At 32.8% G+C, this 27,873-nt stretch overlaps 1 protein-coding gene across 4 annotated transcripts; it reads left to right on the forward strand.

Annotated features, from left to right (window-relative positions):
* Positions 1 to 1,287: 1,287 nt before the first annotated feature.
* Positions 1,288 to 27,814, forward strand: LOC126759393 (rho GTPase-activating protein 190). Of its 4 annotated transcripts, none has more exons than XM_050474154.1 (19): positions 1,288 to 1,508; positions 3,300 to 3,456; positions 3,513 to 4,645; positions 4,840 to 5,133; positions 8,053 to 8,426; positions 12,304 to 12,886; positions 13,118 to 13,296; positions 13,363 to 13,605; positions 19,982 to 20,047; positions 20,837 to 20,962; positions 21,035 to 21,082; positions 22,300 to 22,457; positions 22,525 to 22,729; positions 22,787 to 23,005; positions 23,064 to 23,119; positions 23,175 to 23,559; positions 26,601 to 26,732; positions 26,801 to 26,945; positions 27,016 to 27,814. In XM_050474154.1, exons 2-19 carry the CDS (start codon positions 3,307 to 3,309, stop codon positions 27,212 to 27,214), a joined length of 4,695 nt encoding a protein of 1,564 aa, XP_050330111.1. In that variant the 5' UTR covers positions 1,288 to 1,508; positions 3,300 to 3,306; the 3' UTR covers positions 27,215 to 27,814. The 4 variants fall into 4 exon arrangements, with proteins under 4 accessions (XP_050330111.1, XP_050330113.1, XP_050330114.1 ...); XM_050474156.1 differs by having other exon boundaries at positions 21,038 to 21,082; XM_050474157.1 differs by lacking the exons at positions 20,837 to 20,962; positions 21,035 to 21,082.
* Positions 27,815 to 27,873: the final 59 nt, after the last annotated feature.

Raw genomic sequence — 27,873 nt, forward strand, 5'->3', positions numbered from 1 at the left:
TAAATTGTCTTACATCAATGTCTCTTCCTGTATTTATTTTACAATCAATATTGAGATGGCTGCTAATATATTTTCTATACTTCAACCACTTAGTTTTATGAGATGTTAGAGAAAATTTTGACTCAAATATCATGGGAAGTTCGTATAACTTTATTAGTACGGGAGAATGATCAGATGATAAGTCTGTATATGCAGAGAACTGTCAAAGAGTCAAGTGCTGAACACATTGACCGCGAATACACACGTTCTTAAGGACACAGTTATATAGTTGTGAAGCTGCCTCAATAAATGTGTCCCTAAGAACGTGTGTATTCTAGTATTTGACAAATTTCGCTTGCAGTCTGTCGCGCTCATTGTGTTCAGCACTTGTGTGATGATAGAAAATCCAAGCTGTGCCGAAAAAAATAAACGAATGGCCGCCATTTGTCACCGCTTCCCTTGCCGCTGTACAGCTCCGCCTACAAACCAGCGTAAATTTGTATGAAGATGTATGAGCGTACATACATATCGACGCAGATTTTTGCGAGTCACGGAAAAATATTTTATACAAACATTATAAATCGACAACGGCTATGTTGCCACTTTTGTCACTTCTTTCTGTGAAGAAGCATCAGAAAGTTGTTCAATTTATGATTTTTAGCTTTTGCCATCGTCGCGAAAAGACGCTTGTGGGCAAAGGCATGCTCGGGGAGATGTTACGGCGGCTGTTTTTATGAATTTATGCTTGTGGAATTTGCTCCTGCGTTTATGAATGAAATTGTTTTTGTTGTAAAATTTACTACATTTGAGCTTCGCCAATTTGGCTGCCATATTGACTTGTGACGCTTCTGCTATTTAGACAATTGTTGTTTTTGTAGAACAATGCTTCAATTTTTTGTTGGTGACATATTCACATTTGTACGCATATGTATGTTTGTATGCTTGTGCATTATTTGTTCGGAAGTGTATACAAATATATGTTCATGGAAGTATGTACATACATATATATGAATGTATGAACATGCAGATCAATGCGCGCGCATGTAATATATTGATAAGTGATAAAAACATGATTTGAATTTCTGAATGCGCACATGCGTACACATAATAAGATTATGTTTTAAGTTCTCTGGTACAGCTAACATTCCTCATTTAACATTTTTTGCTCCATTCGTTAACATTCTCTTTGTTAACTTACCTCGTACGGCGCCATCTCTATGTGGAAATTTATTAAACATTTTATTGGTTTAAAAATGTGGCAAGTCTCTTACAGGTACTTTTATTCGGATTAAATTCGGACATATTTGTTTTCACTGGGCGGCGTAAATGTGATGAAGAGTGAAAAATTCTGTAATGCCATCAATTGAGTATTAGTTCGGTAGAAGGTTTTATAAAATTTTATAAACATTTCTCAAAGTCTATTTTACTATAAATAATACTTTAAAAGTGGCGGTGTTAAATATTTGTAATTATATAGGCTGTGTCCAAGGAGAGCAGTCGTAAATAGTGCAATTTAATTTATAATAAGTGTAAGCAGTAATACTTAAATCTATGTATATAAACGATAAAAATTACAATAATTATATATCTTTGAGTAAGCCGAAGAAAATTAGTAAAAATTACTTGGAAAATATCTGCAAAAGATATTGGTGTCTGGATGTTCAAGACCTGTGACTTGTGCGCAAGAACGGGTTTGTAAAAAAATGCATTGTTCACTTTGAGCTAAAGGCTGTCCTGTGGTGTCACATTAGGTCTCGTTTGTATGTACTCTTAATAAATTTACCTGTAGCATACTTCCTTTTGGTATATTTGTTGAATTTTTCGGAAATAAATGGTTATTCACACAAGCATTAAAAATTATGTACTTCAGACAATTAATAACTGAGCTTAATGTACACAATGGATGAATATATATAAATTAAAATTTATTTTTTCAATTACCATTAAATTTCTTAGCGAATGTATCAACTACAATGGCATTTGTAGTTTTCTAAAACTCCTTTTCAATTCAGTGATTTTGATACTGATGAAATTAAAAGCATTTCTATTTTACCATCTACAATTTATTCTGCCCAACTTCTGGCTCTTCCATTCGTTATCATATGCGAAGTACTTATGTATGTAATAAAAATTGGATGCTGGATTGCTTTATACTAGAGTACGAAAGTCAATTCAATTCCTTCACTTCAAATATTGTTTTCTCTATTAATACGTCAACTACGACATTATATAAAACTACTTGCATAAACATTTTGATGGTTCTAATATGACTTATTAACAAATTTTCAAAATTTTATTGTTTTGTTATGTTTTATTTTGGGAGCATTTAATGGATAAAATATTCTTACAGTTAACGCCGGGTTTTATGCAATTTTTTTTTATGTTGATCTTCCTTTAATATTTTCAAAAGGTGTTATTCAATTTTGCCACAAATACAGTTATGTTTATATTTTTCTACTTGTTACTCTTAAAAACCAGATAACGAACGCGATTATCAACCCTTTCCTGCCTCGGTTCTAAATTGGCTTTTATTTCCCAATGGTAGAAGAATGATACAACCTTTTATAGTTTCAATAACAAAAAACGTTTTCCATATACAACACAATGTTGCGTGACAGCATAAGCTTATAAAATTATATTAATACGAAACAAAAATCATATGCTTTTGTTTTGTTCATATCTATGTAATCATTGATTTTAAAAAGTTTAAAAATATCTGAGTTTAAACTTTACATATGTTGGTTTTGAAAATAAATCGATGAAACAGTGGTCGGCAAAATACTTTAACATCCAAACATTCGGTTTAGAGTGTTTGTTTTTTTATTATCCATATGATTGCTAGTGCCTGAGCCGAAGATAGCGGGCGTGGAAAGCAGGATAAATTTATATGCTTATAAAAATTACCAGGAATAATACAAAGTCGCATACGTGTCATTAATGCACAAGATTTTTATTTACTTTATATTATTTATTTTTTGTTTTGCACCTGCAAAAAATTTTTCCGAATAATTTTGAGAAATACTGTCGAATTTAAGGCCCAAAAGAGTTCGGGATTGTTTCGGCTGGTTGTGGGAATGGACACATACATATATAGATATGTATTTTTATAAAAATATACTATTTTACTGCAATAGAAGAAGCAGATGCAGTTCAAAATATTCCTCGAATGTCTAAATATTTATATGAATTAATTACTAATTATTACTTATTAATAAATACATACATATATGTAATATATAAGTATACATCATAGAAATTATTTTAAACCGGATTTATTTCGTAATTTTTTTAAAAATATTTGTTGTATAATTCTTAAACAGGTGAATCATGAAACAGATTAATGTGTCCGTAATAGGTCTTTCGGGGACTGAAAAGGATAGGGGTCAAGTTGGTGTTGGAAAATCATGTCTCTGCAACAGATTCATTCGTCCGATGGCCGATGATTACTTTATTGATCACATATCAGTGTTGAGTCAGGTAGCTAACCAAAAGAAGGCATATAAAAATATGTTATAAATGTGTTTCATTTGTAGAGTGACTTTAGTGGACGAATTGTTAACAATGATCACTTCTTATATTGGGGAGATGTGCGAAAAACCACGGAAGATGGAGTGGATTATAATTTCCAAATAATTGAACAGACGGAGTTTATGGATGATTCCACATTCCAACCGTTTAAGGTTGGGAAAATGGAACCATATTACAAGCGTTGTATTGCCACTAAGGTGTTTTCAGCGGAAAAGCTTATGTACATATGTAAAAACCAGTTGGGGATCGAGAAGGAGTATGAACAAAAAATAATGCCCGAAGGCCGACTGAGTATAGATGGTTTCATTGTGGTATTTGATGTGAGTCCTGTGCCAAATCGACCGGTTGAAAAGCAAGTTGACTTTGTTCACAATGTCATAGTAAATATATTGAAAAATAAGAAACCAGTTGTGCTCGTTACAACTAAAAATGACGATTCCAATGAAATTTATATACGAGAGGCCGAAAAAATTTGCCAGCGTAAGGAATATAAGGGTTTGGTTCAATTGGTCGAAACATCCTCTCATGAATCTATAAATATAGATTTAGCTTTTATACTTCTTGCTCAAACTATAGATAAAGTAAAAAGTCGTGTAAAAATTACTTCATACTATGAGGCTGCGAAATCACGAAAAGAACTATTGGACACACGTTCTGAAGCTGTCACGAGACTAATTCGTAACCAAATAATTGATTACCATGTGCTTTGGTCGCAGGGATCCAAAATATTAGCACAGTACAGAGAATGGACAGAGTTCTTAAATATTTTTGGTGTAGAAGCTGGTCAAAAGCTCTTCAGACGTCATATGAAAAAGCTTCGTGATGATCATTTAAATAAGAAACTCAATGAGTATATTGATAAGTTTGCCAGTGTATTGGAGTATCTTTTACCCGACATAAGTTCTTTGGGTACAGTAGATGAAAATATATGGGGAAATGCCAAAGGCATATTGAGAAGCCATCCTGATTTTGATCGGCATTTTTTTGAGTGCCCTCAAGCTTCATGGACTGAATTAGTTGATATGGAAGAAACCGAAGACGAAGTTCGTGTTCCATTCGATGTATTGGATACTCCGGAAGCGGAAACAATATTTCGAAATTATGTTAATGCGGTGCAGCAAGATAAGAAAAAAATTGGGTAAGTGCGTTAAGACTGTTTATTGTAAATAATATGAAATATTCAAAATATTTCGATCGCTTCCATTCTACTTACAACAATTCCAACGATAATTTACAATTGTGTACATATTCCATATCTGTAATATTATTAATTTTATTTTATCTTTTATTATATATTAATTAAATATTAAACTCTTGTTTTTAATGTCCTAGATGGAAGCATCAATTTAAACTATTATTGGAAGAATCTGGCTTTGTGACTCCAGGTAAACAGCTATCAGAGGTGCGCGTGCTTTTCATGGGTCGTGAATGCTTTGAAGCTTTATCAGAACATGATTGCCAACAAATTTATGACATTCATCAAGATGAAATTATCGAGAAAAGCAAGCAAAACTTTATAGAACTATTGTTAGAAAACGCACAATTCTTCCAGCAGTTTAAAAATGTTGATATTATTACTCAAGAAGATGTTCGGGCAATTACAGATCTTATACAAGACGATTCCAGGTAAATTATATATATTACTTCTAGTTATAGAATATGTATAGAAATACAGCACCAAACCGGTCACAAAATCTCAAACAAGGCTCTAACGTGCGGTAGACCAATAATGCTGTTTAAATCGCATTGCATGAAAACTATTTAGTTATGTTGCGGGACGCTTGAGGTCATTGCCTACAAGAATATATGGCCTTGTCCACGCTCGAACCAAAATATGTCAAGACTTGGAAAGTATTATTCCTCTAGGATGGTAGACCTAGCTCACTGCCGTGAAAACATCCACACGCCAAGGGTGATCCTCCACCAAATTTCAACGATTGACATATGTTGGGATTCAGCGTTCATCTAACCCTATGCGTTTAATTTTAGTTCTATCCGACCAAGTGATTTTCATCGAGTCATCAACGGTAAAATGTTCATAATTTTTAGCGAATTTTAAATCAGCTTTACGATATTTTTGACTTAAGAATTGCTCATTTATTAACACTCTTGCCACTCAGATTATGTTTATTTATTTTCAAATTGTTTTGTGACAGAAATCAACCTCATGAACATCCTTAATAACTTTATTAGTATCTACCGCAGAGCACCAGGGGGCCTATTCTGTAACTCCATTCGAAAATGTATTCTATTCGAAATTCGGATCTACTTTATCATTATGCGAAAGTTGTACCACCCTGTGCCAGAAAAAATACGTACATACAATATTCGTTTTTGCTTTCTACAACTCAAAAGCTAACGAATATTTTATTCGAAAATTGGGTTGAAAATCCGAAAATCGAGTTACAGAATATAAAAAATCCGAATTCGAGTAAATTGATTTTCGAATCGAGTTACAGAATAGGCCCCCAGACACGATTAGGCGCCTGGCTATTGCTATTGTCGGAGATAATCTTTTTGGACGACCACCAGTCTTCTAGGGAACTAAAAAATTACATTGTTTTTTCATTTTGTAAATTAAGCCGAGTCATATTTTATATTTTGAAAAAAATTTTCCATATGAAACATCATTTTCAATGTCTTCTGCCTGATAGAAGATTTTATAGCTTTTCCCATTAAACGTAAATAAAAAATTAAAAATTTTTGTATATATTTTCTTTAAAAGAACTAGAAAGATAATATTTACTTAATAATAATATTTTTCACACAAATTTCCTCACATTTTCGCTTCAACGAAAATTATAAAGTGCCATTACTAGAAAAATGATTGTCAGAGTAATATTAATTAATAATAATAACATGCACCATAGACAGCACAAAAATATTCATACAATATTATTTTTATAACACATATTCATATTTCATGAATAGTTTAGTCCCTTACTGTATGGTAATAATTATCGAAATACTCGCGTAGTCTACTTTAACTTTGCACAGTATTCATCAAATGTGGGCGTGCAGACCGCATAAACGAAATAAATTCATATTTAAATTATAAAGAACAGTTTCGTTATTTGGCTAAAGATCAATGTTGTTTTTGTGGTCTCCGAATGTCTAGGCCTTGCTTGGGAGAAGATTCAAAATTAACTGTCAACGCAGTCACCTTACAAAAGTTATAGGAAAAGAGATATTTTGATGGGATTCGACACTAGATAGAGTTGTTTTAGGTGGCTTGGTTTGATAGGGTATGCAAAGAGGTGATTAGTGTCATGTTTGTAGAATATATGTTTTGTATGCCCTTTCCGGATAGTTAGTGGTTTAACCTACTACAGTGTCTGAAACGTAGTTGCTTTAATTTTTTTTTATCGAATCAGACTGAATAGTTGTGATTCACACCCTATATGATGGCTCCATTCTCTGCATGTATTGCAGAAAATTTCTTCCGGGCTTTTCAATTCAATACTAGCTTGAATAAGAAGGATATTCCACTGGTAGAATAGGGTGTTGACAAATTGAATTTATTATTTACCGATGCAAGCAGAGTTAGATCTTCGAATAAGAGCCTGATAAAATCCGGGTCATTCGGGCACCATACAGCCATTGATGAGTGAATTTTAGTTAATAATCAGGAATACTGATTGATTTCATATATGTAATGCAAAACTAGTACATAAAAATAAAATTATGTAATTATATTAGTGTGTATGAATATTTAGTTGTTACGTTTTTATTTTCTCACCAAATAATGACAATTTCAAGGCGAAAAATAAGAAAATATAATAACAACATTTTCGAGATTATATATATGTATATATATATAAATAAATTCATTTGTATTATTACATATATAACCTCGGCTTTAAATAATTTAATAATATTGGTTTACAGTTCATTTTTCAATACGAGATATACATACATACGTATCTGTGTGTCATTAGTAGCACTTTATTACATTGATTATTGATATAAATTGGGTCAAACCAAGTCAAGTGGTTCATGAAAATTTCCCAAAATCACCGATTTTGAAAATTAGCAGTTCATTACGAAGAGTTATCAGACGCATACCCCGTGATATAAATAATTCTTTTTTTTTTGTTAAAGTTATTGAAGAATGTGACACCGCGTTGTGCCGCGTTCACCTTTAATAATCTGCATACATACTATTCAGTTTATTTTAACGTGAAGAACACATGAAAAATTGTTTAGCAAAAAATTATGTAAAATATTATCTAAACAAATGGATCGTGAAAAAATATCTTTAATGTAGCACGAACATTTTTCTTTGACTTTTCATCGATTTATTTCCAATAGTTTATGAGAAAATAATTTTTAAATATTATTGAGCACTAAATTTCAACCTTCAATAACTTTAACAAAAAAAAGAATTTTGACGAAATATTTATATCACGGGGTATGCGTCTGATCCCCTTCATAATGAACTGCTAATTTTCAAAATCGGAGATTTTGCGAAGTTTTCATGGACCACTTGACGTGGTTTGACACAATTATAATTGCAAATTTCTACTCAATATACAAATTTTTCAGGTATAAAATATTAGACAGACTTGATCAGGAGAGACGGGTGATTCTATTTCAACATTTGGGCTTTATACACTGCCCCATACGCGAGCATTGTCCTTTCTTCCATAATTGCGTTGATAGTTTAGTTGATGAATGCTTGGTCGATAAGTCGCCAAATCAGAAGAATTCCAGCAACTGGAAGTCTTCGAGCTCCGACAGAACTTTAAATTTATTAATAGTAGGATCCGAACATCTTGCAAGTGATTTGCTCAATGATATTCGAATGTGCACGGGATCTAAAGGGGAATATGTTTATGAGAACCAAACCTATTACCTAAATTATCGCATTGCCAATGGAGATATGGAAGCATTTAAGTCAATTGATGTACATTCGAGTGGTAAGTCTTCTTAAAAAATATATTTAGCTTGTATTATATATCACTATATAATTATATATATATATATACAGTTACGGATATATATAAATGTATATACAGTTACGGACAATAAAATAGAATCAAAGTTTTGTTTAGGAACAATGGTACAATTTTTTGAAATAAGCAACTTTTCTGCAAAATAACAGAAGCAATCATATGTACTTTTAAAAAATAGAAAAGGATAGCATTGTCGAGTTTTACAGTTAACTGTAATTTAAAAAGTGTAAATAGCGTGCCTTGTGCTTAATGATAAAATAATAGAATCAATAGCGAAACGGTTTCATAAACGAAAAACTTAATTTAAAAAGCGTTATATTAACTTAATTAGATCTGTGCAATGAATATGTGTGTTCTTTATGAGTTTATGTAGAAAAATAGATCGAGGTAATCATTGTCCAAAATTTGCAGGGAATGGGTCACACGTAAAGGGAAATTGCAAACATATTGAATATGTCCCAAAAATCTGTGTTTCATGTCTTAAAATTTCCGAAAAAATCTCGATACAAATACAAGTGTTGCAAAATTGTCGATGTGCGATCCGTTGAAGGCCGCTGCAGGCATTTAATAAGAATTAGGTGTCCCCAAAAATGTGCCCATGCTGAGACAGCTGCATAGATAAAATAGTATTCAGTTTGCAAAACGACACTTCAATTAGGTTCGAGCTGAAAACTAAAAGAAAAAACAAATAAGGACGGTCTAACTTCGGGTGCAACCGAACATTTTATACTCTTACAAATTTCAGGAATCAAAACAAGGGAAATACCTTAAGATGTAAAACGTCAACCTGGGGATCGAAATCCAAGCATTTTATATACATATACATACATACTATATGTAATAATATAATATGCTGACAGACACATAAAGTTTGTTAGAAAAACGAAAACCATTATATTTAGTATATTAAAGTTGGGGTACTATCAAACAAATTTTATCTATTTTTCCCAATATCACATACTAATAACAGGTCACTTACTCAGAAACTAATCATATAGAGTAAAGTCAGTCGGATATTAGTTATATGGTTGGTAAGTCAAGTTTTCGGTCAAATTTATTTTTTATTTTTGGCACACTGTTATGAGTAAAACACGCTAGCTCGTTTTCATTGAGATAACTCACATATTGGCCGATATATGCGGTACAAAGTCACCCGGAAGTTCGATTATCTTTATATTAGATATATTGGGACTAAGGGAAGTATTGATCCGATTTAACCTATTTTTGACATACAGGCATATCATTGTCAGAGAAGTACTATCCTTGAATTTCAATTATATATCTCAGACATTGATCGATATTTTCTAACAAAAGTCAACTCTAGGTACTGGGTTCTAAATATTCGGTACCTAGGGGAGTTTTTGTTGGCTTTGAACAATTTTTGGTGCCAAGTTTAATCGCGTTATATTAATTGCTTCTTGATTTGCGTACTGGAAACTGAACGAATCAAATGGAATTTAAAATTGGGCTATATGTGCAGTGGTTATTGTCCGATTTCGCTTATTTTCACAACGTGACATAATACTATAAAAAAATGCCACGCACCAAATTCTGTTGAAATCGGTGGTGTCACGCCCATCGTCCAATTTCCATACCGGCTCTAATAAACTTCCTCAGACCATCCCGGCGGGAAATTTTTACGTCTCTGATGCTTATAGTTATTGATTTATCGCGCCTTTAGTAGTAGTAGAACAGTACCGTTATATGGGGAGAGAACGGGATTTTCATCCGATTTCCACCATTTTCACACTATAGGTAGAAGTTTTTGTAGTATTTGCGCTGAGGGAGTTTGGTTGTTGTAGCTAAAGCGGCTTAGGAGATATACACATTAAACTTATTAGAGGGCGGAGCCACGCCCACTTTTCCAAAACTTGTTTCCCACAGCTGCCCTTTCCCATTGTGATCCCCTGTGCCAAATATGAGTTTTATGCCTTAATTAGGTGCTTAGTTTATAGGTTTTCCGTTAATGGCGATTTGTAAGCGTGGCAGTGATCCGATTACGCCCATCTACGAACCCGAACTTTTTTTGCACTAAGAAACCTGCATATTAAGTTTCAACAAGATATCTCAATTTTTACTCAAGTTACAGCTAGCAAGGACGGACAAACAGGCATTCAACCGGATTTCAACTTTTTTCGTCACCCTGATCATTTATATGTATACAAGGTGCTTTCCAAAGTAAACAGGACTTTAAAAACAAAAAAAAAACAGAACAAATGGTTTTTCGGCAAAATCAATTAATTTTATTCAAAATAGTCTCCTTCTGCTTCAATGCAGCTTTTTGCACGGTCCAAAGGCATGTCGAACGAGTGTTTTAGCTCGTTGGCCGGTATGGCCGCCGGTATGCCGGTGCAAGCCTTTTGAATGGCCTCTACGTCTGCATAACGCTTTCCTTTCATGGGCAAATGCATTTTTCCGAAAAGGAAGAAGTTGTACGGTGCTGTATCAAGTGAATACGGGGAGTGATCACCGGTTAATGGTTAAAATGTGATTTTTGGTCAAATAATCGTCCTTCGAATGTTGGATTTTGAGCAATTTTTGGTCGTCAGTCAATTTGTGCGGAACAAACCGTGCACACACCTTTCGTAAGCACAAATGTTCGGTCAAAATGCGATAAATTGATGTTTTGGAAATGTTAAATTCCATTTCCATGAATTTCAATGATGATTTCGGCTGATTTTTGATGAATTCACCCACAGTTTCAATGGAATTTCCGCTGATCACGGATTTTGATTCGTGCACTCTGCTACGGGATACGCAATCATCGCCATAAACTTGTTTCATCAATTGAAACGTTTCGGTAAAAGTTTTACCAATTTTAAAACAAAATTTACTATTGGTTCTTTGTTCAAAGCTCATTTTCGCACCGATAACACAAACATACTGACACTTAAAACGCAATAACTTCACTTCCAATCTATGAAATGTCATGAAATTCTCACTGGACAATCGATAAAGATAGCAGATTCTAACGCACCAATCGACATATACATAGATGGCGCCATCCGGGGGCCCGCTAGATTCAAAAAGTCCTGTTTACTTTGGAACGCACTTTGTATAACCCTATAAGTGAAAAAACTTATAATACTCTGTAGCAACTGTATAAAAATGGTTCGGCATTCTATGGTTTGAATGAAAAATTATTTTCATCAAGCGCCGTGGCACCAATATAATGGTTTGCAGCTCTTTCTCATATTGTGGCGTGGGACCTATTTTTTGGATATTTGAAAACATGAACGCCATATACGTATACGTTAAAATTTTAGATAAGGTCATACTTCCATACGCTGAATTGAATTCGCCTTGCATTTTGACAATTTGGTGTTAGGGTTATCCAGCGCAATCATCAGATGTGAATCCAATCGAAAAATTATGGAAAATATTAGACCCGTTAAACCGAAAAATACGGCGGAACTCTGAGAAAAGGTCTTTGACGTCTGGTATTCTGTTCCACACTTTCCGTAGCCTAATTAGGTCTATACATAGAAGATGTGCATCTGTATTAGACGATAAAGCGTACACCACAAAGTACTAACAATTTTTCTATTAGTTCGTAAAAAAATACTTTTTGTAATGTAAGATATTTTAATTCTATTTTTTTCTCCTCCGAATTTTTAAAATATGTATTTTACCTTTGTTTTTGTAATATTTATGAATTGTTCTTTTCCAATATTTTTACTACTACCAATATCACTTGACATGAAGTAAATAATAAAAATATATTATTTCTGAATTTAAATCAATATTTTTTTTTGAACGGAAAATTAAAACCATGGATGATTCTATTTTATTGTCCGTAACATTATGTATGTATGTATAAATATATTATTTTCGATTTTAGGGTTAATTTGTGTATACTCAAATCAACAGTCGTTTGAAACGCTGAAAGATAACTTGGAGCGCACTTTATTATGTAACTTGGAATTAGAGGACAAATTTGAGAACTTGCCTATCGTTTTGGTGTATCAACCTCAGGATCTGAAAGAAAACGAAGTTGAGTACCTGCGTAATGAAGGATTACGATTATCCGAAATGCTACACTGCGATTTTATTGATCATCAACAAAATCAACAAAAATATGTCTACGACATTCTTAACATTGTTATTCTATCCTTAAGACTTTCAGAGATGAAAAATTTCGATTCGTATTCTTCAAATCATATTGATTTAAGAATACTTGTTTGTATGTTTTGTGGAGATCAATATGATATTGAAAATATTATAAACCCGCTAATAGCCGAATCGACAAACTGTAAATCGTCAGAACATTCCATTTTGATTGACGTATTTATAGGAGATTCAAAAAAGCGAATTGAATTCATCCTTTCATCTTATCACGGAATAAACCAATATCGTGAGGAATTAATTCATGGATATATTTATTTTTATTCTGGAAAACGTCGATCATCACTTTCAAATTTAAGGTACTTTTTTCGTTAATCAAAATTAATAAAAGTGATTTTCTGAAGAATGTAATTATGCAACATGGTATTAAAAAATATATATATATAATAATAACTACAAACAATATGTGTTTCTTGGAGAAAGACTAATACTATGTAAACAACATTTGATTACATTTTCTCAGCTAACAAGTTTTTTCGAATTTTATGTTTACTATAATTATTGATATAGCTACTTCTATGCATTTCTAGTGTTTTAGCTGTACAAAACTCGAATATTCCATTACAAATAATTGCCGTAACGGAAAGTGGAGGTGCAAATGCATTTTTCAATAGTGAAATTTGTCAATTTCTAATAACGGAAGGAAATTCATTAGCTGACAGGTGTAAGGGCAATTTCATGACATTTTCTGCCGATCAGTATGTTAAGTGTAAGTGTATTATGCTCTGATATAGGTTTTGTGTATTTTTTAATAATAATTTGCTTATTATTTTAGTCGCTTTCTATACTCCATTTTTGAAAAATGTTTGGGAAAATAAATATGAAGTTGAAAATTTGCATGTGGAAGAGTCAATAACATTGGATTCTGGAGAAGGCACGCTAGAGAATTCAGTCAATCAGCTTCCACGACCACCACCACGACATGAAAGTTATATGTTATCTAGCACTATGGGTACGGATGGATCTGGAAGTGAAAACTATGAAATGTTACCAACTAGATCTTTGAATTCACTAAACGGTAAGCCTTTCCTTTCCTGAATGCGATATAAAAATTGTGGCATAAACAAACTTTAACAAAAATCTAAAACTTTAACAGTACATGCAAAAGACATATTTAACTATATTAGTTAATATACGACTGAAGTAGTTTATTTGGCATAAGAGAAAATAAAAGCTGGAGTTATTATATATTCATATAACCAGCTTTATAAATAATATAATTTATTTAAATGTGACCTGTAAATAAATATTCATGCTGACTAGAAAACAAAGGGAAACAGGCTGCTTAGGTCTTCGTCCCAAATATAATTTTATTATTCGCCTTAACAGACGAAAATATTTTTGTCATTCATTATTCATTGATAGTATTATTAAATCTTAATTTTTGCCGGTTTTAATTTGAGCATTAAGCAGTAAACCATTTCGTAAATAATTTTTTAACAATTATCAAGCAATGCTTTCATCCTGGTCTAAATCGATTAGTAAGGACCATTATACTGAAGAGACATTTAAATTACTGAACGAAACATCATCCTAAACTTTCAATGACCCACTCCTCTAAACAAAGGTGCTTCGATGAACTAAGATAAGACCAAATCGGTAGATAAACAAGCAAGAAGACCAACGTTCGGGTGCAACCGAACATTTTATGTTCTTGCAACATGTACGGATCAAAACCGCGAAGTACTTATATATAGATGTTGGTAAAACTTTATATTAAACCTGCACATTAGCCGATATATGTGACAAAAAGTCAACTGGTAGTGCGAAATTAGGTATATTGTGGTTAAGGGACGTATTGATCAGAAAATTCCATTAGCACTCCCATCTACAATCCAAAAAATCGATATAATCGGACTCCCCTTGTCCAACGTCTTTAAGGGGATATTCTGGTCTAGAAGCATGATTTTTAGGTAATTTTTAAAGTGTCGTAAAAAGAAGGAAATTAATATTTTTACTGTCCATTTTTTTATTAGCTATTTGTTAATTTTAGAAGAGTACAGAAAAAAATTAAAAACTAAAAAAAGTAAAAAATTTCAAAAATTATGAGCTGACGAAGTGGGGGTCTCTAAAAATTTCCACGTGACCGTACCCATGATTTCAACCCTCCTAGTTATCTGAAACCAAAAAAAAAGATTATTAATCTGGAATAATGTCGCAATGGCCGGAACTACGGAAAAGTGGAAAAAAAATTTTTTCACAAAATGGCGACTGCCTGAAAAAAAGTTTTTTTGGATCACTTTTTCTGACTATTTCGAATTTTTTAAAAATAGTAAAAATAAAAATTTGGGGATGGGGCTAGTTCCAACCATAGACAAGCCTATAAAGAAGACTCTATAAAAATTTCAAGTAAATCGGTCCAGTAGAACCTGAGAAATCGTGGGTTAGGAGACAATTCTAGTGAAAACGGACGCCACGTCACAAAATCGGCTGTATCTCCGAAAATAAGTCGAATTTTGAAAAATCCTTCCAGGGTCATATTTTTGAAAGTCTAAACTTTCAAGATATGCAAAAAAAAATCGATTTTTTTCAAAATCCTAGACAAGAATACCCCCTTAAACGGTACTGTTAAAAACTACTAAACAGGCGATAAATCAATAACTAAATACGCTAGAGACATTAAATTGTATCCCCGATATGATATGATAGGGCTTTAATGAAGCCGAGAGAAAAATTTGAGGATGGGCGTGGCACTCCCAACACTCAGTTGAAAATACATTTTTTTAGACCCGTCTAATATGTTATAGTGTTAAAATGGGCGAAATCCGACTACATCCACCCTACTTCCCGTATAACACAATTTTATATTCCATGCGATACTTTCCTTTCGGATGTACACATTAAGGTGCTTTAATATAACTGGATAAAACTTTGCACCAATAATTCCTTTAGAGTATACCACCATATGACCAAAAATTGTCCAAATCCAAAAAAAAACTATTGAAGCGCCTTCTTTTTCGTTATTAGCGTAGACACCGCTTACGCGGTTATAGCGGAGTTTATAACAGCGCGCCAACAATTCTTCTTTTTCCGCTGTTTGGCGCCAATTAGAAATTCAAAGTGTAGTCAGGTCCTTCCCATCTGGTCTTTCCAAAAGAGTGGAGGTCTTCCTCTTTTTTTGCTTCCCCGGCGGATACTGCGTCGAATACTTTCAGAGCTGGAGTGATTCTGCGTTGGATTACGCGGCTGAGATTGTTGTTGGTACTGGCTCCAAGATAAACGAAATCATCTACGACTTCGAATTTTTGACTGTTAACAGTGTAGTGGGAGCCTAGTCGCGAATGCGATAACTTTTTTTTTTTTGATTACAAGAGATATTTCATTGCTCTCCCGTTCACTATCAGACCCATTTGCTTCGTTTCCTTATCCAGTCTGGAGAAATCAGAACTAACGACGCGGTTGTTGAGGCCAATGATGTCAACATCATCGACGTACGCCAGCAGCTGTATACTCTTATAGAAGATTGTATCTTCTCTCATCCGAAGCTGAAAGAAGAAAATCTTTTCATTGAAGGGTTTTTTTACGTGGCGGGTCCCAAAGCCAGCACACAACTCTATGGAGGGATGTTTCGCCTTTTCACATTAGCTCGCCTTCAAACGTATGTTTTTCTGGCTACCCAGGTATAAAACTATAAGTCGTGAGCTGCTTGAGATATATGAAAAAGAATCGTTTCTGGCCACTCTTAAGTGAATAACGTTCAGAGAATTTTCCTCACTTGCGAGAACTTCTCCATCTTTGAAGCCCATAGGTACTGAATATTTGACTCCAGTGTCGGATTTAAAATTGAAATTCAGAGAGAATAATTTCTTGATAGTGGTATATATGTGTGTGAATCGGGTTAATACTTCCATTATGCGTCCTCGTATGCCTCATAAAAATATTTCCGAACTTCCGGATGACTTTATACCGCATATAACTGCAAATATATGAGTTACTTACCCTAGACTTCATAAAACTAACAAAACTTATGCACCTGAAGGTATTTCAGCCCCTTAGATCCTTGGAAGATGCAATTTTCGAATGAAATGTTCGGTAACACCCGAACTTGAACCTTCCGTACTTATTTATAGGTTAGAAACATGAGGACAAATAACCTTCGGATTGATTTTTTCAGTTCTTCGTGCTGTTAGGAAGGATTAGGACCCAATTGTCATCAACCTAACATAAGATTCCCCATTAGAAAAACGTAACCTCGAAGAATTAGCGAATATCATTTTTTCGTAAAACTCATATACTTTCCACAATTCACCACTGACTTCTCAAACAGCCCTCGTCACAGATAATTTTTTGCAAATATTATGAATAACAGCTGCTAAGTGCCAACCGACGCAATAATATTTTCACATCGCACTGCCGCGTAAAGCAATAATAACGGTATTTGTTAAATGAGGCAATACTTGGTGTCCTCTTTGACACTGAACTAGAATTCTTTAACTATTCCGACCTAAATACAATTTTTTTCATTTTCCAAAGCGGTCGACGCATTATAAACTTGAAAGTCTCTGAATTTGTCAGTTAAAAAAGTCCCTATTCAGATTATCAACTCAACTGCGGTTTATTTGAAGTTTTGAAATTTAGTATTGTCGATATGAACATTACGCTTTTCAATCCTGTGCCAGTTGGGTTAACTATTTCGTAGCAGTTATAGTTGAAAATGCGTGTAGTTTATTACGAAAAAAAATAAAAGAATTCGGAAATGGGTAAATAAACTATTTTAAATAGTGGTTTTGGAAAAATATATAGTATATATGTATAAAAAGAAAACATTTTTGAAGAGAAATCAAGCCAAAATCTGAAAATAGAAATATAAAATTAAAGTATTGTAGCAAATGATGCGAATATGAGTCCCATCGATACAATCAACCAATCCTGGAAATGCTCTTTTCGCTTACAATGAAACCTTTGAAGCATTATAGTCTTTTTCAGTCATTTAGAATTTAATCTATTGCACATAAACACATTGTTGAAAAATAATAAGAACTTTCCTAACGACAACAAATGCTCTTTGGTGCCATATCAAAGTTAAAAATCATTTCCATTGCATTTTTGATAACTACTATCAGCAAGGAAACGGAGAATTGTGCAAAATGTGTTTGTTAATTGTGTTTGTGAAAATATTCCTTCTTTCATAGCAAAAAAAAAATTCCTTATTTAATCGAAAATAAGTTAGGATCTCTCACAACCAACCTCGTAGTAAAGTTCGCATTAATACCAATAATTACACGGACTTTTTCCATCAATTCAGCACGATTACTATCTTCTAGACGACCTCTTTCAAATCGATATTTCCAGTTTCCTTTATTCATCATATGTCTCAGAGAATTATTTTTTCAAGTTTAACACAAAATTTTTTATTTGCTATTTATAAAAATGGAATAATTCTACACTATCTCTTTTATTGGAAGTGGCTGTAAATTTATGGCCGATTTACATTAATTTAGGTGCGTTTGAAAGAAGATGAAAGTATTTTATTAATGCTGCATGTTATATGATTTGTATATAAAGATATGTTCGATAATCGGTTTTGTCAAAATATCCTCCATTACGATCTTTACACTTTTACAAGCGTTAGAAATAAAGCACTTTTTCCAATCTGATTGATATATCTCCACAATATGCGTTCTGAACGCATTAATCGTCTCTTCAGGTGTGGAAAAACCTTGACTTCTTATACCATGTTCAGACCGACACTTAACCACACGATTTCGGCTGTTTAACAAAGTTTCGCCATACAAAAATGACACTTCAAAACCACTTCATCGAAGTGATTTGAAACTGATCCACTCTAAATTTCTCGGTGCGACGCTGATTTTCCGCCATATACTTGTCAGCTATGGAAATCTATTCCATTATCACAGCTGATTTAGACACTCCAAGGAGAAAAAAATTTAAGCAAACAAATGAATTAAACGCAATGAATCTGAATTCATCTGAATAACGCGTCCATTATTTCCATTATAAAGAAAATATTTAAAAGAAGACGGCTTTTATAACAAAATACTATATAACAATGTTTTCTTTTAATAAATGTTAAGCGATGTGAATTCTTGAATGGCGAAAACATCTGTTTAATGGCAGTTAGAACAACTAGATTAGTGAAGAGATTAAATGTAATCTAATCACTGAAAATTTTTGGTGGAAACATAGTATTAGTTTATTTCGTTTTTGCAAGGGATTAAGTTATTGAGGTGCCAAGTCAAGATTTTAAGATAGATTACTCACCAAAAAAATGTTTTAAATGCTCAAAAATGCAGTTGTTTCAGTCGATGTGTGAGAGCTCGCATTGTCGTGCTAAAGAGTGAACGTGTTCGGTGTTTGGTTGCCTTAATTTCTTGAAAAACAATAAAAATGGCACAACGCCTCGATTAGATTAACCATATCAATAAAATTCTTTTCGAATTAATTCTATTTTTTGGCCGGAATGAATATTTTAAGTAACTGTCAAAATGTATCAAAAATGTCAAACTTCACTTGTGAGTCGCCAGATTGTTACACTGGGTTTGCCAAATCACGAAATATACGTATAATTCAAATTTGTTAATATTAAAAAATTAAATATGGAACAGAAATGTATTTTAAAAGCCTGGTAATATACATAAGAGAGAGGGGATGTTCGAGCAAGCAAATAACTGCGGCAATATTGCAACACTGATGTTTTTTTTGCAGATGCGCAGCTGATACTTAAACAAATATTTTGCGCGGTGTGCAGGTGCATTGAAGAAGTGAAGTTTAAGAAGTCTTAAAACTGAATTTTTAATCAATTTAACAGTGGATAACTTGGTGTATAATTATCTTAAATACAAAAAAGCAAGGAAACAAAGTTTTCTGCGTAAAAAAGTGGCTTATGACCGAAATTTTAAAGAAGAGGGCAATAGTAAAATCGCAAAACTTCTTTAAAACAATTCGATTTTATCCTCCAGATATATGTATGTATATTTATCACATTTTCAATGTCTCGTGAAACACAATTAATGATAATAATTAATTATAAACAAAAATAAAGAGCGATTTCGGTTGCCTCATTTTTTCCATCATAAATTTTGATGATGCCGGTTTTTTTCACATTTGCGCGCAAGAAATGTCAAAATTTGAGTTGCTCGAACGTTTGACATTTGCAAAAGTCGCTACATTTTTGCGTCGAATATGATGCTTTGCAATATTGCCGCAGTGATTGAGACTCGAACATCCCCAGACATTGAAATTGTATGCGTTTCTTTTTTTGAAGTTAAATATTCTTCGAAAGATACATATATGGATTATGACATTAATTTCGTTGGCGCAATTTTTATCTGTAAAAAATTTTACAATCTTTTTTTAGCAATATGTACACATAATATACTTTTTGAGTTTTACCGTAATTGATAAGATTTGCATATTTCTTTTTACTAATACAGAGGAAAGGGACATATCTTTAGATGAAATTTACGACGACAACGAAAAGCCGAAACACCATCACCAAAGTAAGTGATGTTGAGAATATATGTTTGATTAATTTGATAAGTAAAAGCTCACCACAAATCACAAAACTATCGAAGTCAATGAATATATCAGACATATAAATTATAATAATTTCATTTAATTTTATTTTATTTATTATTCAGTATTATGGCCAATTTATACAAAATTAGAATTCAATATTAAAACTAATTTTTAGTTGTGCCCATATGTTCTATAATTATATCGTTTTATTTTTTTCGAGAGATGTAAACCATTATCATAATTTGGATCATTGGTTTCTTGTTTGAAACCATCATGATTTATTTAAATATTTCAAAAAAAAAATTACATTACATTGGAATTGTGTTTAATAGTAATTAGTGTAGTGTTGTGTCTATTTAAAACAAAACACAGTTTGGCTGGGACTATTTCGAGCTATGTACCAATGATCGGTCAGCTTTTTTAATTTGATAAGAAAATATTTTCTGAACCACAAGAAATATGACACTTTATTCTGATATTCATAGTTATATTTAATCCGCTAATCATTTCCATCCACAATATGTAACTTGGTTTAAATAAATAAAAACTTTTAATGACGCATACTGATTACTGATCTTGTGATTTGTGGCTAACTTTGCTTATTAATCAATTTAAATATGTATGTTTATGTCGAAGTCTCTGTTAGTTAATTTAAGTTACATGTTTTAGTTTTTTTATATTAAGTTCATCGATATGTTAGTCTATACTGTTTATATTCAATCAAAATGAGTAATTTAGAAAACTCAGTAAACTATTAAATTGCTATTAAGGGTTTCAGATTTTCCCACCTCCAACAACTCCTCCAGAGCCAGCTCCACCTGATCATCAACTCATTACGTGTACATATAAGAGTCAATTCGTATCGGCTTCCGAGTCTAGTTTGGAAGAAATAACATGTAATCTATTTTATTAATTTGAAAGTTGTGCAAATTTAATGCTCTTAATTATTTTTTCATGCCTTCATTAAGCAGCTGATGTAAGTGGATCAAAGGATTCATTGGCCACACATGAAGCAGGTTGATTTAAGCTTGTTTTATTGTACATTGTTGTAAAGATTCTTATAATTTTGCGAATTTTAAAAGTTTTTATTCACCGTTTTTCATACAATTTTTTCCTTTATCTATTTTGTTTTTCACTGTTTAAATAGTTTTGCTCCATACACAATCATATAAACGAGGATATCACAAAATACATACTCTTGTAAGAGATAAAATAAAATTTCCATAAGCTAGATAATTTAATATTTCGTGCCCAAAATTCGAGTTCACTGATCGTCAAGCAAATTTACTTCGTATTTTATTTTCAACATCCTGATTTCAAGTACCATATAGCGAATTTCTAATATAAACCCAAATATAATAGCATACAAATTCGTCGAAAAGGTATTTTTGTGAATGAAATTCATATAATTAAACTGTTAGGTAATACAGTAAACATTAAATTTTAATTAAAAAAAGTATGTTTAATTTGTAAAATATGGTTTTCATGTTTGGAAATATCGATGTAGGCATAAAAATATTTTTAATATATTTATATATTTTTAGAAGCGGACTTTTAAAAATAGTTTACAAAATACTTAAAATTATTCACATTTCTTATGAAAATTGCTGTAAAATCAGTTAATTAGAGGGAGGAATTTTTGGAATGCTTTCTCAAAAGATTCGTCTTTGATTAGCACAAACAGCAAATATAAAACATAAAACTCCTTTTACGCCACAAATTTTAGAGTAAGATCAAAGCAACAGCATCTACAGAAATTTAACTTCTTGAGAAACAAACTGAGTATGTTCAATCATATTTTATCTTATCAAATAATTTGAGTATTTACAACTTATGCTTTGACTGTAAAACTATACTTATAAAAAAAAAATAATTCCGCCTGAATCACGCACTGCGAACACTGCTTCCTTTATAATGTACAATATCGTATTTCACTAAAATTTATCTATTTCACTTGAAACGTTTTGACAGATACGATTTCCAAATAGCAACAATCAAATATAAAAATTTACAATTTATATGCAAATGATTTCGGTATTTATTTGATTTCATTTCTTATATTATACTTTTTGTGATGTTTTCATTTATTTACCCTGTTTTATATCTTAGATCTTAGTTTGTTCTTTATTATTATTTCTTTAATATTACATTATTGTCATAGTTTTAAAACTCTCTCTATCGATTATTATAGTTCTAATGTTGTGATATTATAAATTTACTTACTTTTTTGCAGAGTGGCTGGAGGATAAAAATGAACCACGAAGAAATTTAAACAAAAATTCCATTTGGAACAACTTTAGTGGTTCCACCCATGCTTATACAACTGGTCGTCGTCACATTGATTCTAATTTAAATAAAATTCGTCCAAAAGGCCCCAGTCAAACATTAAAGGTACGCAGTGTTTTCATATATACTCAAAAAGAGCAATAATTAATATGCTTATGATTTTGAATTGTAGCAACCCGGTAAATTAAATATGAAAAACTTTCAACTCGTAAGTGAAGCAGTAGCTAAAATGAATTTTGGAGGTGACACATTTTTGCCAGTTTCTGATGCTGATAAATGCTCAAAACGATATCAGCATTTTAATCATACTCAACTTGATTGTGACGAAGATGATTCAGAGGAATTGGCTGAATACGAACAGATTTATGAAAATGAAGGTTTGTACTATGACTCCAAAGTGCCTTTAAACTTTTAATAAATATGTGTTTTTTAAGACTGTACCGAGTCGGATAGCTGTGCAAGTTCAACCGAACGTAAAGTGCGTCAGCAGAATAGCTCATACTACAAGATTAATAAAAAACCTCAGACCAACAAGAAAACCAAGAAAAAGAAAGTTGCCATCCCCGTACAAACACCAAGGGTTCCACTCTTTGGCTCCTATGTTAGCCCACCAGAGATTCCTCAACATTATCATCGAGCTGTGTCAGATGCTAGTAAGGCAAATTTTTGTTAGTTATTTATGCATAGATTCACATATCTACTTTTCCATAGAAAAATCGGCCGAACATTGCACCAATGAGCTTGTAAAGAACGATAAATCACCAGATGTAAGCATATATTAATTTTTACGTAGTTTCTTTTTAATTAAAGTTGTTTGTATAGTATTCCATGGTTCCTGAAAGTATCAATTTGTTTGGAACAGACAATTTGACAGAATTTAATATTAATCCGAAATCTCTGAAGGAGTTCGAAAAGACGGAAAAACGTCGGTTGAAAGAAGACAATGCAAGACTACGTAAATTGCAAGAAAAGGAAAAGGAACAAGAGAAAAAACACAAGCGAAAGTTGAAGCAAGCTTGCAAAGGCTTAACAGACAATACTGAATCTCATTTTGGAAAATTACTAATATCGGACAAAGATGAAATCCCAACATTCCTTATAAGATGTGTCGAATTTATTGAGAAAGAGGGTCTTGACTCGGAAGGAATATATAGAGTACCCGGAAGTCGAGGTCATGTTGACTTGCTTTTCCAAAAATTCGAAGAAGGTAAGTGAATATGGACAAAACACAAAAATGTTGAGTGTGTTGAGTCATTGCATTAAGGATTTTCAACATAATGTTTTGACCCTATTACAACTCAACTCGATTTCATTTGCGTTTGGGCGAGTTGACCTAAGAGATTAGCGGTTTTAGTGACGATAAGGTCAATAATTTCTAAACATAGAAATCCCTAATTTTGTTTCATTATTTTTAGCACAAGATCTAGAATTGAGCCCATATGCCTTTATATTTATTACAAAAAAAACTAAACTGTCGGATTCACTGTCACCCTTAAGACGAGAATGATGTGTAGTTCCTTTTTACTCTAATGGAATTTTAAGAACCCTAAGAGAAAAAAATTCATTGAGGATAAGTCTTTGACTTCTGCGTATTTGTGCAATTGGAGATGTTTCGAATTCGAGTTCTAAAAGACTATGTCCAGTTTATTTCCGAAATAAGCCAAGTCAGACCATAGCTCCATAATCTTGGGGATTGGAAAAAGATCCCTATAAAATAATGACGCAAACTGGATTCAACAAAAAACAAATCTACTCGGTTTTGAAGAACCGAGCCTGAGACTGGCTCAAATCACAGATAAATTTGGAAAATAAAACCATATCATAGTCATATAGTATTCATAGTTTTTCACTAAAGTATAAATTAAAAGTAAAATTTTAATCTTTACAGAAGTTCTTGCTTATTATGGCCTAATTTACTTCGATAATCTTAAAGCGTACGTAACATCGAATAACTACTTTTTAAAATAAATTAATTCCTCATAATCGGACACCCACCGTCTCAGTGTTTTTGTTCGGTTAATAGAAATAATTTGAACGAAATACTACCAGAATAGTGTCCGTGTCCGGTCATTGGAATGTTTTCATTTCCGGTTATGGGAATTGGTATCGCCCGGAAATTTGAAATTTGTCCGGTTATGGGAGGTGTCCGGTTATGGAAGGTGTCCGGTTATGTAACACCTAAAACTAATCGAGATAGATGTAGCAAAATAAAGTCATCAAAAAGCTCCAACTTAAGATACAAAACCATCAATCGATACAACGTATCGCAGTGGAAAGGAGCATTTGTGGCTGAAAACTTTAAACTTTAATAGGTTCAATGAGCATTTTTCACAAACCACTAGAGCTATTAAAACCAAATTTGCTGAAAGGAAACCATTTGACCATTTCTTTATGTACTGTAACAATGGGTTAAATCAAATGACAATCACGCCCAGTCCGCATATACCGATTATGTTGAAAATTGCTAAAACGGACGATAACTCAACAAATAATTGCGTCAGAAACATTTAATTTCAAACCCGAAATCCAACGACTCAGTCGGCAATTGGGAAGTAAAGTCCTCTCTCGACGAACAAAAGCCAAACTCTATAAGTCACTCATTATTCCCGTTCTGCTATATGGTGCAGAGGCATGGACGATGACAACATCTGATGAGTCGACGTTACGAGTTTTCGAGGGAAAGGTTCTGCGAAAGATTTATGGTCCTTTGCGCGTTGGCCACGGTGAATATCGCATTCGATGAAACGATGAGCTGTATGAGTTATACGACGACATTGACAAAGTTCACCGAATTAAAAGACAGCGACTACGCTGGCTAGGTCATGTTGTTCGAATGGACGAAAACACTCCAGCTCTGAAAGTATTCGACGCAGTACCCGCCGGGAAAGCAGAGGAAGAGGAATACCTCCACTCCGTTGGATGGACCAAGTGGAAGGACCTGGCTACGCTTGGAATATCCAATTGGCGCCACGTAGCGAAAAGAAGAAACGACTGGCGCGCTGTTGTTAACTCGGCTATAATCGCGTAAGCGGTGTCCACGCCAATAAAGAAGAAGAAGAAATAGTAAGTGGCACCGCACACTTTTAGAAGAAATACTATATCTCAAGAAATAATCGAATTATTTCAACCAAATACGGTACATAACATTTTTTCGACATTTGTACGTTAGGTTATAAATATGGGCGTAATCGGACAACTGCCACGCCCACCAAACGCCATTAAATGAAACCCTATAAAATACCATAACTAAGCACTAAATTAAGATATAGAACTGTAATTTTGCGCAGGGGATCGCTTGGGATATCTCCTCAACCGCTAAAGCTACAACAAACAAATTCGCCTAGAACAATTACTCAATACTACCCTTAGCCCCCATGTACCTAATACAACGATTTTCGAACTTCCGGGTGACTTAAACCGCATATATCGGCCAATATGTGAGTTATTTTAATAAAATTGAGAGAGCATATTTGTACTTAGAATGATTAAGATCGGGTAAAAACTTGCGCAATACCCGAATGTACTTGTTTAATATAAAGTTGTTGGTTTTTTTTATAGACGTATGATTTTCAATGAGGCTTTGGTCTTTTTTCAGACAGCTGTTACTTGATTTATACACAGTTTGGTTCCATTTCTTAATGAACAGTCTTACTCCAGATCAGTGTTGCAAATTGATTACGGAAATACCGGTTCGGTTCTCGAAGAGCATTTGGTCAGCGATGAAGCTCATTAATCGTTGGCTGGGTACGTTAATAAACAAAACTGTGGCATTCGGAGTGATGGTAATCAAAAAGCCATTATTGAGACGCCGTTACATCTTCAAAAAGTCACTGTTTGGTGTACTCTATAGGTAGAGTGAATCATTGTGAAGCCGATTGTCTACGCAGATAAGCCCGGAACGATTGATGCTCGAATATTCATTATTTTGAAATATTGTCCCAGTTGCTAGTCGCGACAAAGACTGGCCCGAAATCATTTTTAAAACATAATGGCAAACACTTAGTATATTAAAGCATAATAAAATTGGTCATAACGTTAAATTATATGCGACTTGTTGCTTAAAAAGCACTTGTGCAAATTTACTCCTGCACTGATATACTAATATTTTGATTTCTTTTTGAAAGAACTCCGGGTTGTTTCCAAATTGTATTCAGCAATACTTTGGTTGTTTCAAAACATAAAACTCTTGTAATTAAAATTATATGAATTGGTAAACGTTGTCGTATTTTGTGCTTTTCTATCTTTCAGATCCACACACTGTAATCGATGTGCTTGATATTCCAGTTAATGCCGTAGCAACAGCATTAAAAGACTTCTTTTCCAAGCGTTTACCTCCTTTATTTAGCAAAGATATTATTAAGGAGCTTGAAGATATTGCAGGTAATGTGTATTGACATATTCTTTCTTTGTGGAGTTTAACAAATTTACTTACACTTTTCATTTAAAAGGTTCTCGAGGTATTGGTTCATCTAAAATCAATGTGGAAGTAAAAACGGATCGGAGTTGTCGTTTGATATTATTGAAGACTTTATTACAGAAATTACCGCCCATGAATTTTATGATCCTGAAGTACATATTCGAGCACTTTGTTCAGTAAGTATAAAACTATTTCATCAAAATGAGTTGCAGGAGGTCATGTGGCACAATTTTTGTATTATTGTAGTGTATCCGAGAATTCGAAACTAAATAGCATGGATAGCAAAAATTTGGCAATTTGTTGGTGGCCAACTCTGATTCCTATTGACTTTACGGATATGAGCCATTTTGAGCAATTGCGGCCATATTTAGAAGATATTGTGCAGACGATGATTGACCAGTTTCCATATTTGTTTTGCGGAAAAGATGCTTTTGTTATGGTTTAAATACTCATATATTCCAGCGTAAAAGCTTAATTTTAGATGTTATTATGTGGAAGAATATAAAGAAACTGTGTTTTAATGGATTTGTTGTGTGAAGTGATGTTTAATTAAGAATATTCGAATATGCGTCTAAAATAATAATTTATATTATGTGTTAAATTATATTTAAGCTATAAATGTTTTAAATGTCTTGTATGTATGTTTAACGAGTTGTGTAGTAATATCTATGCCATGTGTATGTATGCTTATATATATATTTTTTAAATTTGGATGTATTATTATTGTAGATGTTGTTCTTATAAATTGGGCTGAAAAAACTTTATCAAAGGAACAAAAGGAACACTTCTGACAAGTACTAACAATGTGAATGTAAAAAACAATTCATTCATATATATACCTAAAAAAATAGATAATGGAAAGATTTGTATAAATGTGTGTCTATTTCATGATATACCTTATAAAATTATGCATTCGTAATCAACGCGATTTGGTGTAATTATATTTTTTAAAATTATGATATTTACGGAAATCCATACGGATATCCGTCATAATCTAAAGCACAAACATTATAAAAACAAATAAAATAATTCCAAACAAACTCGACACTTCTGTTTAGTGGTTAAATTGCGGATATAATTTAAAAAGGTAAGAAAGAAAAAAGA

This window comes from Bactrocera neohumeralis, chromosome 5 (assembly GCF_024586455.1).
Source record: "Bactrocera neohumeralis isolate Rockhampton chromosome 5, APGP_CSIRO_Bneo_wtdbg2-racon-allhic-juicebox.fasta_v2, whole genome shotgun sequence".
Taxonomy (NCBI): domain Eukaryota; kingdom Metazoa; phylum Arthropoda; class Insecta; order Diptera; family Tephritidae; genus Bactrocera; species Bactrocera neohumeralis.